Raw genomic sequence first — 12,440 nt, 5'->3', positions numbered from 1 at the left:
CTGACCTTCAGAAATTTGCTTGATTGTTACACTTGAGAACTTTTACAATTCATTCGATAAGAAATCGGCTTGAGTGAAAAGGGCAATGATTACAAAGACTATTATGAAAAGATACTGACAATATTTTCCCTAACATATTTAATGTCTACAGTATATTCAAACTTAGTGAAAAAATAGGTGCAAAACCAGCGCTTATGCAAACAAATAATATAAAAGCAACCTTAGATACAGTGTCCAATTGGTAGTCATGGAGCTGCCTAAAGAGATTGTTCTGGTATGTTTCACCCAGACTTGGAATTGTGGAAAAAAGCAACCTCCTCTGGCGCTGAGGAAAGGATATGGAGTGGATAGAGGACGCAATTCTTCTTTTCACCAATGACCTCAGGAGAAAAGAGAAAGACAAAACATGCAGGATGCCTGCAATGGTGCATTACCCAGGGATATAGATGAAAAAGAGCAATTTATTAAAATATAAAAATAACCATTAAAAATGCAATGTTATACATAAAATATATGAGTGCCTCAGCACTAGACCAATAGATCTTCCAACTTGCTCCGCCTTGATAAAAATTGGAATCCTACTCACCAGAAATGAATAGGACATGTGCACTGGTTTAAAGGTCTTTTCCGCCGGATCAGCCGTTCGCCGTGGGGTGCAATACGTCCGTTTCTGAGGGAGAATCAGCTTCTGTGCTCGGTGAAGAATTGCTGCCGGAGAACACTCGATCAACGCTCGATCAACTCCTCCGCTGACGTCAACCGTGAATGTCCACTGCTACGGTGTCCCTGCGGTGCCAGAAAACCTTCCAACGCGTTTCGAAACCTCAAATGATGTGTTTCTTCGTCAGAGATCCCAATCACACATCATTTGAGGTTTCGAAACGCGTTGGAAGGTTTTCTGGCACCGCAGGGACACCGTAGCAGTGGACATTCACGGTTGACGTCAGCGGAGGAGTTGATCGAGCGTTGATCGAGTGTTCTCCGGCAGCAATTCTTCACCGAGCACAGAAGCTGATCCTCCCTCAGAAACGGACGTATTGCACCCCACGGCGACCTTTAAACCAGTGCACATGTCCTATTCACTTCTGGTGAGTAGGATTCCAATTTTTATCAAGGCGGAGCTAGTTGGAAGATCTATTGGTCTAGTGCTGAGGCACTCATATATTTTATGTATAACATTGCATTTTTAATGGTTATTTTTATATTGTAATAAATTGCTCTTTTTCATCTATATCCCTGGGTAATGCACCATTGCAGGCATCCTGCATGTTTTGTCTTTCTCTTTTCTCCTGAGGTCATTGGTGAAAAGAAGAATTGCGTCCTCTATCCACTCCATATCCTTTCCTCAGCGCCAGAGGAGGTTGCTTTTTTCCAGTATATTCAAACTGTTGGTTCTTTCATTTTCTTAAATTACATTTTTTTCTTTAATGTTCACCCAAAATGTAGAGAAGGCTAGTATGTTAGGGATTTTTTCGGAAGAATTCTGAACGGCAGTACACATTTGCATGTGAACATGAAATATGGACAAAAAGTCTTTCTCAATGATTGTGTACCGTAAATCCAATACCAACCTCAGGAAAAACATTTACTTGTAGGTGGCCTGGAACCCACTTTTGACTAACACAAACATGTAAAGCAACATATAAATCAGATGGAAATGGCAGTTTAGTTGATGTACCTACTGTCTATGAGTAATGTCTGTAATTTTGAAAAAATCCATTCTTTCAATTAAACAGTGTTAAAGCACTATTTTTCTCATTTGCTTATAAGCATGAAATTAAAGTAGTGAAGTAAAACAATTCAAAACACACAATTTTATATTATTTATTCAAACTAAACTGCATTGCAGTTTCCAGTCATGTATTTTAACTTTATTTGCAGCTGTTCCATACGTGTCAAAACAATGTGCATTCATTTTGATGTGCAATATTTTGCTAAAGCTTTTATATACCGTATCAGATATTTTCCACCAAAAATAAAACATCTCCCTTAATGCTTATTCAGAAAATATCAATGATATAGATTTTTTTAATTTCAAGTTAGTGCAAATAAAAAGGTTTGAGCCTGAGCAACATAGATTAATTACAATGGAAAAAGATAACAGCAAAAAAACGGACTCTGTAAGTGGTTATAACATATATTTAGTATATTGTTGGTAAATAATATATACAATGCATTTAAATAAATAATTATTTTTTTCCGTTCTGATCAAAATATTTTAAAATTAAAATATGTTTTATTCACATGACTATGGAATGTTCAACAAAAGGAAAATGCATCTAATAAGAAAACAGTAACTCAGATCATCTTGGTATAATACTTCTGTACTATCTCAGAGAATATTTCAAGGCACTTTCTTGGCAAATCAGAGTTCTGTTTTATCAGATCTAGAATAAAAAAAAATGCACATTATTAAGCACATATTGAACTAGTGGAATGCATATGTCTCAGGCAATTCCTCAATAGGTACCATATAAGGATAATCGATATTGGTAGTAAACTGTGCTTGAAGAATAATACATTGTCGTAAAAATTCATTTTCTGCTTTATCCTAAAGATGTTTTAATTGTATTCATACTCAAAATGTCTGATACCCATTGTATACACTTATTCAAAACACTCAAATAAAGCACTGTACGAACAGCAATAAACTCTAGAAAATTGTACATATCCATAAATGCCTCAAATACTTCTGAAATGAAGAAAATTTTAAATGATGGTGGCACAAGAAGGCAAACAAGTTGGGGCACTGCATGAACAAATGAATGTATCATCTTATATTGTACGTACATGCATGATTCCTGTTTAAATTCCCATACTACACTCCGAAAACTCTCCTGGAATCATAGAGAGTTGAAGGAAGAACAAAATCAGAGCAACATATCTTTGTATATTGATGTTGAGATGTTCATCTTCATAATGAATTTATTGGCACCAACTTTAGTATTACATTGGGTTTGATGCATAGCCCCTACTGTGCTATTTTGAACTTATTTTAGAGCATACACGTCAAGCATCCTTCTACATACTAAGAAGAGGGGTAGCACACAGTTACCAATAACTAATGACTATTTAATACACCTTCTGAATGGGGGTGGGATATGACGGGATTAGACCTAATATACATTTATGTGCATAACACTGGAGGATCAAGTAGTTGTTTTGTAAGCTGCAAAGTGAATTTAAAGCCAGTTTCTTTTAAATAAATTAACCAGATTGACACAATTTATCTTTTATTAGGGGAACTAATGGAGTGATTAAGTGTATGCATACAGTATCTTGCATTACCGTAAATTAACCAGATTTACACTATTTATCTTTTATTAGGGGAACAAATGGAGTGATTAAGTGTATGCATTCAGTATCTTCCCTTCCACTTTGATCTCCCTTTCCACTTCTTGCATATCAATTGTGTTTTTGTACTATATCAGTAAACTTACTTTTTGCCATTTACACTACTCTGAATAACAGCACAATAGACGCTACATGCCCTGGTATTTTGTGGATATACTCTTAAAATCTCTTTTTGACATTTCGGCTTTCTTTCATTATTTTGTTTGAGTGCTGGGTCCCCTCTCCTTGGTGTTGTAGATATTGCACTGTTCTTTAGCTCCTCTACTTGTACTGGTTTGTTTGAAATATGAAGGGCCCACTTGTAATCTGCTAAACTCCAATCAATACTTTTTTTTAATCAAAATAGTAAAAATATCAAAACACAACATAAATTTCAAAGTAAAACATGATCTTTGTAACTATACTTACATCAGTAACTTTTTAGGGTTGCGAGCATAATGGGCTCATAGCTAACCGTGTTAACAGCCTCGCACATCTTTTGTAATCTAGGAAGAAAAAGTAAACATCAAATTGAATAAACCAAATTGATATTCATAATCTTTTGAACGCTTCTTTGACTATAGTTTGGACTACCGGCGACAGATAATAAATATGTGGATCTTTTTTGAACAATTAAATGTTATTAATTATACTTGAAATGCAATACAAGTTTTGCAAATATTGTGTTGTTATTCACTAACTGTAATTGAATTAAAATGTTTTTCAATTACATAGATTTGCCCATATATTTTCTTGGGAGCGGGGTCAATCTTAAGAATTTTGATAAACGTCAGAACATCCCCTCTGTTTCTTCCTCCCATCCTACACCTCTTCCTAACTACCCTCCTGCCTTCCTTGACTCTTTTTCCACTGTCTCAGAGGAGGATGTGTCGCTGTTGATCGCCTCTTCTCCCTCTACCACTTGCCCTCTTGACCCCATTCCCTCCCATCTCCTAAAACCTCTTGCTCCTACTATAATCCCTACGCTCACACACATTTTTAACTCCTCCCTCTGCTCTGGAACCTTTCCCTCCTCCTTCAAACATGCAACAGTTATACCATTCCTCAAAAACAGCAAGCTTGACCCTACCTGTCTTTCTAACTATCGGCCTGTCTCCCTCCTGCCTTTTGCCTCTAAACTCCTTGAACGTCTTGAATTCGCTCGCTTGCTCCATTTTCTCAACACCTATTCTCTCCTAGACCCTCTACAATCTGGCTTCCGCACTGCTCACTCCACGGAAACAGCCCTCACTAAAATAACTGACGACCTCCATGCTGCCAAAGACAGAGGTCATTACACTCTGCTCATATTACTCGACCTCTCTGCAGCATTTGACACCGTGGACCACCCTCTTCTCCTTCACATTCTCCATATTCTTGGCATTCGGAACAAAGCTCTATCCTGGATCTCATCCTACCTCTCCCATCGTACTTTCAGTGTCTCTTCTGCTAATACCTCCTCCTCCTCTATTGATCTCTCTGTGGGGGTACCCTAGGGCTCTGTCCTGGGACCTCTTCTCTTTTCTCTGTATACACTCTCTCTAGGTGACCTAATAACATCTTTTGGGTTTAATTATCACCTCTATGCTGACGACACACAAATATATTTCTCAACACCCGACCTTACACCTGCTGTACAAACCAAAGTTTCTGAATGTCTCTCTGCTATATCATCCTGGATGGCCCTCCGCCGCCTTAAACTTAACATGGCTAAAACAGAGCTCCTCATACTTCCTCCCAAACCTGGCCCTACTACCTCCTTCCACATTACTGTTGGAACTACGATCATTCACCCAGTAGCCCAAGCACGCTGCCTTGGGGTCACACTCGACTCCTCTCTCACATTTGCCCCTCACATTCAAAACATTTCTAAAACCTGTCGCTTTTTCCTCCGCAATATAACAAAGATACGCCCTTTCCTCTGTTGCTCGACTGCTAAAACTCTGACTCAGGCCCTCATTCTCTCCCGTCTTGATTACTGTAACCTCCTGCTGTCCGGCCTTCCTGCCTCTCACCTGTCTCCACTACAATCTATCCTTAACGCTGCTGCCAGAATCACTCTACTCTTTCCTAGATCTGTCTCAGCATCTCCCCTCATGAAATCCCTCTCCTGGCTTCCGATCAAATCCCGCATCTCACACTCCATTCTTCTCCTCACTTTTAAAGCTTTACACTCTTCTGCCCCATCTTACATCTCAGCCCTAATTTCTCGTTATGCACCATCCAGACTCTTGCGTTCTTCTCAAGGATGTCTTCTTTCTACCCCCTTTGTATCTAAAGCCCTCTCCCGCCTTAAACCTTTTTCATTGACTGCCCCTCACCTCTGGAATGCCCTTCCCCTCAGTACCCGACTAGCACCCTCTCTATCCACCTTTAAGACCCACCTTAAGACACACTTGCTTAAAGAAGCATATGAATAGCACTGTGGCTATTCTGAACACATGGCACATAAAGCTTGGCCCCCTGCAGATGCACTTACCAGAACTCCCTCCTACTGTCTCTGTACGTTCTCCCTACCTACCAATTAGACTGTAAGCTCCTCGGAGCAGGGACTCCTCTTCCTTAATGTCTAAAGCACTTATTCCCATGATCTGTTATTTATATTATCTGTTATTTATTGGATTACCACATGTATTACTGCTGTGAAGCGCTACGTACATTAATGGCGCTATATAAATAAAGACATACAATACAATACAATACAATAAACACATGGGGGCCTATGCAGAGAGCAGCGAATTTTAAAATTGGCGAATTTATTAAAAAGTAGCTTTTTTGGAGAGTTTTATTCTCCATATGCAGAAAAGTGCGAATTCTGCTATGTTTAACATGGATGCGTGTGGCGAGTTTAAATTGGCGAGATGCGCGCTTCAGAAACGTGTAAAAACAAATTTGCGCCTTTTTTTTCCCTTTGCAATGGCCGCGAGCGGCAGCTTCTTGCCAGTTTTTTCTGGTGAGGCAAAAAGGAGACAATCGCGCCATTTTATTGGCGCGAACAGCCGCTAGATGCCGTTCGCGCCTCTCTGCATACGGATATTTTTAAAACTGGCGAGATTGAGGTTCTCGCCAGCCGCGAGGCGAGTTTTACAAATAGAAAGGAAAAATTGGCGCGTTTTTCTGAACTCGCCATTTTCTGCTGCTTTCTGCGCGATTTTCTCCAAAAAATGGCGAATTTCGAAATAGCGCTGCTCTCTGCATAGGCCCCATAATGTATACAGAATGATGTGTTCAGTGATCACAGATTGTAATAATAACAGATTATGTATTGCTAGAGGCATTCAAGAACACTTTATTGATGCTACTTACAAGCTGGTGTTGAACAGTCCCTTGTGTTGTGATAGAGTCGATGGAAATGCTTGTTGCACTCAGCTGAAAACGTCACTGGACCTGCTTGAATGTAAGCAAATGATTTCAGTTATTAGCTACTTCTACATAACATTTTTGGAATGCACATTTTACATTGATCATACAATTTTGTTTTGCAGGATTTATTGTAACATTTAGTAGTTGCTGTTTAAAAATAAATTATTAGACTTACAACTGATTGTACATAGATGTCTATTTGCTTTTACAACTGGGCTTTTTTTTTTTTTTTTTTAAATCATTCAGTTCTTGAAATCTCTGAAATTAGTTTTTCACCATTCTCTAAAGTCTGAGATCGCATAGTTTTTTATATAACAAACTGCATTTCTCCAAAGAATATTTAATTTAAATACTTTCAAAAAATGTTTCATTAGACTTAATCAATCCATCTAATCATTTAAAAGTGTTCCAGGGGGAAAAAAGCACGTAGAGCTGTTCACTGCCACAGAGGCCCCTGCAGCATGTTCAAACCCAAAAATCCCATAACTTTTTATGGGCTTTTTTTCTTTGATAAATCTGGTGCGTTGTTTTTTTTTTGCTCTAGTTTTGCCCTCGTTTGCAGCAGGGAGACAGGAACCCTTTGACTGATGTAAGATCGCTGGCACTCTTCCGTATCTTGACTTTGCAATTGCTTGGTGTACTGATCACGTGGTCGCGGACATGTTTCCATAAGGATTATCTAAATCCAGGACGATCGTGTTCATCACTCCATTAGTGCAGTGAACACAATCGCCCCTCAGAAAACAAGCATTTCTAGCATAATATAGCCTGTATGTAATAAAGCTCTTGGAGTGTCTGTCCTTATGTAGTCATGGGTACGTCATAGGGTACTCAAAGGGTTAATATATACCCCCTACATTTGAAAGGGAGCATGATTACAGATTTAGTACTGTATATGAATATAGATTGGGAACAGTGATGTATAGGTAAATTTAGTAAAGTGGCTCAATTATATATAGAAAATAAAAAAGCTTTATACATCTCTCTCAAATATTTGTAAAAAAAATGATATCAATTTCGATCCATTTGACTCCATGGACTTTTCTTAGGTAACATGTGAGTGTATCTCCTACCTTTATGCAGATGGTGTATGGAGCGCACGATCCGATAAGGAGCAGAGGGAGTACCCAAGTAGCAAAGTACAAATTTATTAGCAAAGAGGTAATCCGGGGATTAGATACGGAGCACAGTTGCAAAAATGGGGCCAGTGCCAATGAATTGACGTTAAAAAAGATTATTTATTATTGGACATAGTAACGGGGAACAAAACACGTCAGAAACGCGTCAGAGTATTTTTTCCTATAATAAAGGACTGGGAGAGAATATATTTATATATATATATTTATTTAACCATTAAAGAATGGTCCCTCCCAGTCCTTTATTATATTCTGGCATTATTTTTTAGAATTAGAATTATTTTTAGAATTGCTAAAATAATTTTTTGAGTTTTTAATACAATTTTCAATGTATAAATTCTTTTTCTTATGAGTCTATGAATATATTGTTATACACATTGTAAGGATATTGTTATTATTTATCATTATTATTATTTTATTTTATTACTCATACAGATTTATCACCATTCATTAAGCTTTATATACTTTGCTGAGATTTAGCACATTGGTTATATGTTTATGATTTTTATACATATTAATAGGTTATTATTATGTTTCCTATAAAATTATTATTTTGTTGCTTTTTTCACAGTTCTTGTTATTATTGTTTTTTTCACCGTTTTTGTGATTATTATCATCAGAGCTTTTGTTATTGTTTTCATTATATTGTTTTTATTATATTATTATTATTTTTTCCTGATGGTTTTTCTTTTCTTTTTCTTTCATTTCACTCTTCTCTGTTTTTCTTTTCTTCTTTTTTCCCCCCTTTTCCCCCCCTTTTCCTCTTTTTTTCTTAATCCCCTTTCCTTTTCCGGCTGAGGTTAATGTTTTTATTATGGTGTCATTGTTTTTGTCCTCTTCCGCCCTCCGTTGGCTATTGCCTTCAGGCTATTTTAGTTGTTTGCCCTCCCTTACCGCCACTTCCGCCCTTAGACTGCCTCTGACGTCTTCGGTTTGCGCTTCACTATTGCGCGGACGTGATGACATCCACGGCGCTGCGTTATCGCGCATGCGCAGACATGATGACGTCATGACGCAATTCTTTTGGTGCGAACAGGGCTACAGGTAAGAGGGTATTTATAGGAACTGATGTACATTGTATGTTATCCTTGATAAAGAACGCTAACACGTTCGAAACGCGTTGGATTTTAATGTCTTAATGACCTAATAAATTTGTACTTTGCTACTTGGGCCTCCCTCTGCACCTTATCAGATCGTGCGCTCCATACACCATCTGCATACTGTATACCTTATATGGAAGCAGCATATCCACCAGCCGCACCAGGAATCAACAGTGAGTTTTTATTTATTACCACAGGGTTAGTCCCCAATGAGATTGATGGTGGGGGCTTTATTGCCTTACACTACCAGTCTTCAGGGGGTGTTTCTTACCCATAATAGTTGGTTTCAATATATCACACAACTCATTACCCTGAGGTTATTTTTCTTGGATTGTGGTTTGGTTTATTTGAACTTTAAACACCTGGCATTTGAGCGCTCCTTATCTTCGCTTATCTCCTACCTTTCCCTGTTCTGTAACTGCATATTAAATTGTATTATTCTATGTTCTTCTCATCATTTCATTTTGAGGAGGACTCCAGCTTCAGATCTCACCACTCATACTGCATTTGGGTAATTTGACTGCAAAAATTGGGCACTGCACAGCAATAGTTCACTTAATTGCACCTTCACTATTTTTTTATTATTGTTCACATGATACTAGTGACCGTTTTTTTAGGCTGCACTAAGTCACTTATTTATATATATATGTAACCAGGTCCCCTCCGGTCCCCCTGTTCTCCCGTTTTTCCCCTCCTTACCTCTAATATGTGGGGATGTGCTGGCAGGGCAATGGAGTCGCCGGTGGCTCCCGCCACAGGGCGCCGCCATATTGTGTGCGCGAGCATGCGCAGAAGCGGCGATTGACAGACAGGGGCCTGAGCGGTTGCGCATGCGCAGGGCAACCCCGCAGCGGCAATTAAGAGTTGCGCATGCGCAGTGTCCTATGCGCACGCGGCCCCAATGTTAATTCAGCAGCAGAGAGACTACATGATGCTTAGGGAGAAGCTGCCAATTGACACATGATAGCCAATGGGATGGCTGGATTGCTCCTGAGGGAGGAGAGAATACTGCCTGCTAGGACAGGAAATGGAGAGTCAAGACTTGGACCCTGATGGTTCAGGTAGTGTCCACGGAACTGTGCTCCAGGGACTAGGCCAGAAGTAAACCCTCAGGGCCCAGTTAGTCCCCTGAGACACGGTAGAGGAACTCTGTGTATGATATAGGGAAAGGCCTTAAGATAGGGACTTCTTCACTATATCAATAGAGAGAGAGAGATATGCTGCAGGACAGTGCCTGAATGTCAGTGCAGCTTGATAGCTAAAAGGATATCTGGACTCAATAGTAGAGACTGTTCCCAAAGTCATCCGACTGGGGGTCCCTCCCCAGTGGAGTCAGGTGGTGGAATCATCCACGCAAGGAGCAGCGCGCCGTGCAGCAGGACCACGTTGCAGAGTCACTGATTGTTGATGATTATCCTGGTCAGGACTATGACCAGTGTGGTATATTAAGTGCACCACTGGGCCCCAACATAGGGAAGCGCTATCCCTCACACTCATTTTTTGATTTTATATATATATATATATATACATATATATATATATATATATATATATATATATATATATATATATATATATATATATATATATATATGTGTGTGTGAGGATTTCAGTTTGCGCTCTGTGTTACTTTTTTTTATACTACTACACCAGAAAAGGTAAACCCAGTTGTGGGCATTCTCTCTCCCTACTGGGTGATATGATGATGGTACTAAAAAGAATCGTACTATAATAATATTAAAATAAATGGAGGTAATGGCGACCGATGTTAGGGTGACCCTATAGCAGCAGCAAGATAAGTGCTGGGGTCTAAAATGTAGGTGGCGGACTGTAGAGTGTCAGTACATCCACCATGTCTACAGATAAATCATTACCATATTAAATTAACAACCCCATATATAAGATATAGGGCGGGGGAGGGGGTATAGACAACTTAAGGAATATGCAGCTGTATGTAAGTTAGGTACCTGGCAACTAGGAGCTATGTCCAATAGGGATAGCTACAGTATGAGTCAAAATATACTGTAAGCTGTAACATAAGAAAACCTGCAAAAGGTCAACATAGCTAGACATAGAAGCAGGTATCTGGATGTATAACGGGTGTATACAGAAAATCAAATTCCCAGGTGGGAAAGCTAAGAATGTGTTGCCGTTATAATTCATTAAAAGGTAAATTGATCACAGTTATGTTCGCCCCTATAAGGTGACGTGTGCTCAGGATATGTTGATAACTTTTGTCCCTGCACGTATCTGATATATGGAGCAGGAGAGCAGAGGGTCATGTGTTGCTTTTCTATTAAGCCTGCATAATCAGATCTATAGTGTGTAAGTGATTATGAGTGTGTAATCTAATAAAATCAGCATGTCAGTTCCGACTTTCATAATAATAAAATAGCATGTTATTGTATAGCGCTGCTAGTTATACGCAGCGCTTTACAGAGACATTTTGCAGGCACAGGTCCCTGCCCCGTGGAGCTTACAATCTATGTTTGTGGTGCCTGAGGCAACGGGAGATAAAGTGACTTGCCTAAGGTCACAAGGAGCCAAAACTCAGTGCCAGTCAGTGTCTTTTGCTCACTTAGCCACTCCCTCACAAGCATGAGCAGGGCTTCTTCTATCTGCACTAGGGCACCCAAGCTTTGCTGCAGTTCCCTACTCCATGCCTCTCTCAGCACACATGGCATTGTAATGCATGGGGGACTTCAACTTTATGTTTCGTCGTATGCACTACCTAAGGCTGAGTTATGACAGGCTACTGCGCGTTCGTGCGTCCCGTCTCTGTCTGCTTGGTGATATGTGCTCATGCCCAGCAGACAGAATGAACCGACTTAGAGGCGAGACAACTCAGCCATTGAATTTAAAAAAAAGAAACAAAGTGTGTGTGTTTGTGATTGGCTGGCGAAGTACACGTGACGCGGCTGCCGCTTGAAATCATAACTTCATTTGTCTCCTTCAAGTGCAGCGGCGTCAACGCTGTACTTCACCTCCGGGTGTCGTTTTCAGTTTGAAAACTCACACACACCAAAGCGAAAGAGTGGCGAACGTGCGCGCGCTATCGCAGCCTGTCTGAACTCAGCCATCCTACTCACAGGGACACTATTACAATATTTATTTATAAAATATTTTACCAGGAAGTAATACATTGAGAGTTACCTCTCGTTTTCAAGTATGTCCTGGGCACAGAGTTAAGACAAATAATACATGGTTACAAATACAGTTATATAAATGAACAGGGTATACATTATATACAAGACATTGCATGCACAGTTAAAGAAAATATATGTTATGGGCGTATGTAACAGTTACAGACCAGATTAAAATGTGAGACAGCCTTAGATTTGAAAGAACTTAAACTGGTGGTGGATGTGAGAGTCTCTGGTAGGTTGTTCCAGTTTTGGGGTGCACGGTAAGAGAAGGAGGAACGGCCGGATACTTTGTTGAGCCTTGGGACCATGAACAGTCTTTTGGAGTCAGATCTCAGGTGATAGGTGCTGCATGTGGTAGAGGT

The 12,440-nt window shown here is 39.6% G+C and overlaps 1 protein-coding gene across 3 annotated transcripts in view; it reads right to left on the bottom strand.

Moving 5' to 3' along the window:
- Positions 1 to 1,366: 1,366 nt before the first annotated feature.
- Positions 1,367 to 12,440, bottom strand: part of ALKAL1 (ALK and LTK ligand 1) — a 79,069-nt gene continuing 67,995 nt past the window's right edge. For 2 of the 3 annotated variants that reach the window (XM_075584411.1, XM_075584410.1), the window contains exons 4-6: positions 6,640 to 6,723; positions 3,763 to 3,839; positions 1,367 to 2,387 (exon numbers count right to left, since the gene is read on the bottom strand). In XM_075584411.1, the coding sequence (XP_075440526.1) occupies positions 3,775 to 3,839; positions 6,640 to 6,723 (149 nt within the window). In that variant the 3' untranslated portion in view covers positions 1,367 to 2,387; positions 3,763 to 3,774. The remainder of the gene's footprint in view (positions 2,388 to 3,762; positions 3,840 to 6,639; positions 6,724 to 12,440) is intronic. The other variant, XM_075584414.1, reaches the window with a different exon arrangement.

The sequence above is a fragment of the Ascaphus truei genome, chromosome 2 (genome assembly GCF_040206685.1).
Source record: "Ascaphus truei isolate aAscTru1 chromosome 2, aAscTru1.hap1, whole genome shotgun sequence".
Lineage (NCBI taxonomy): Eukaryota > Metazoa > Chordata > Amphibia > Anura > Ascaphidae > Ascaphus > Ascaphus truei.
Note: the sequence above shows the minus strand (reverse complement) of the source record. Positions and strands in the feature narration are given on the sequence as shown.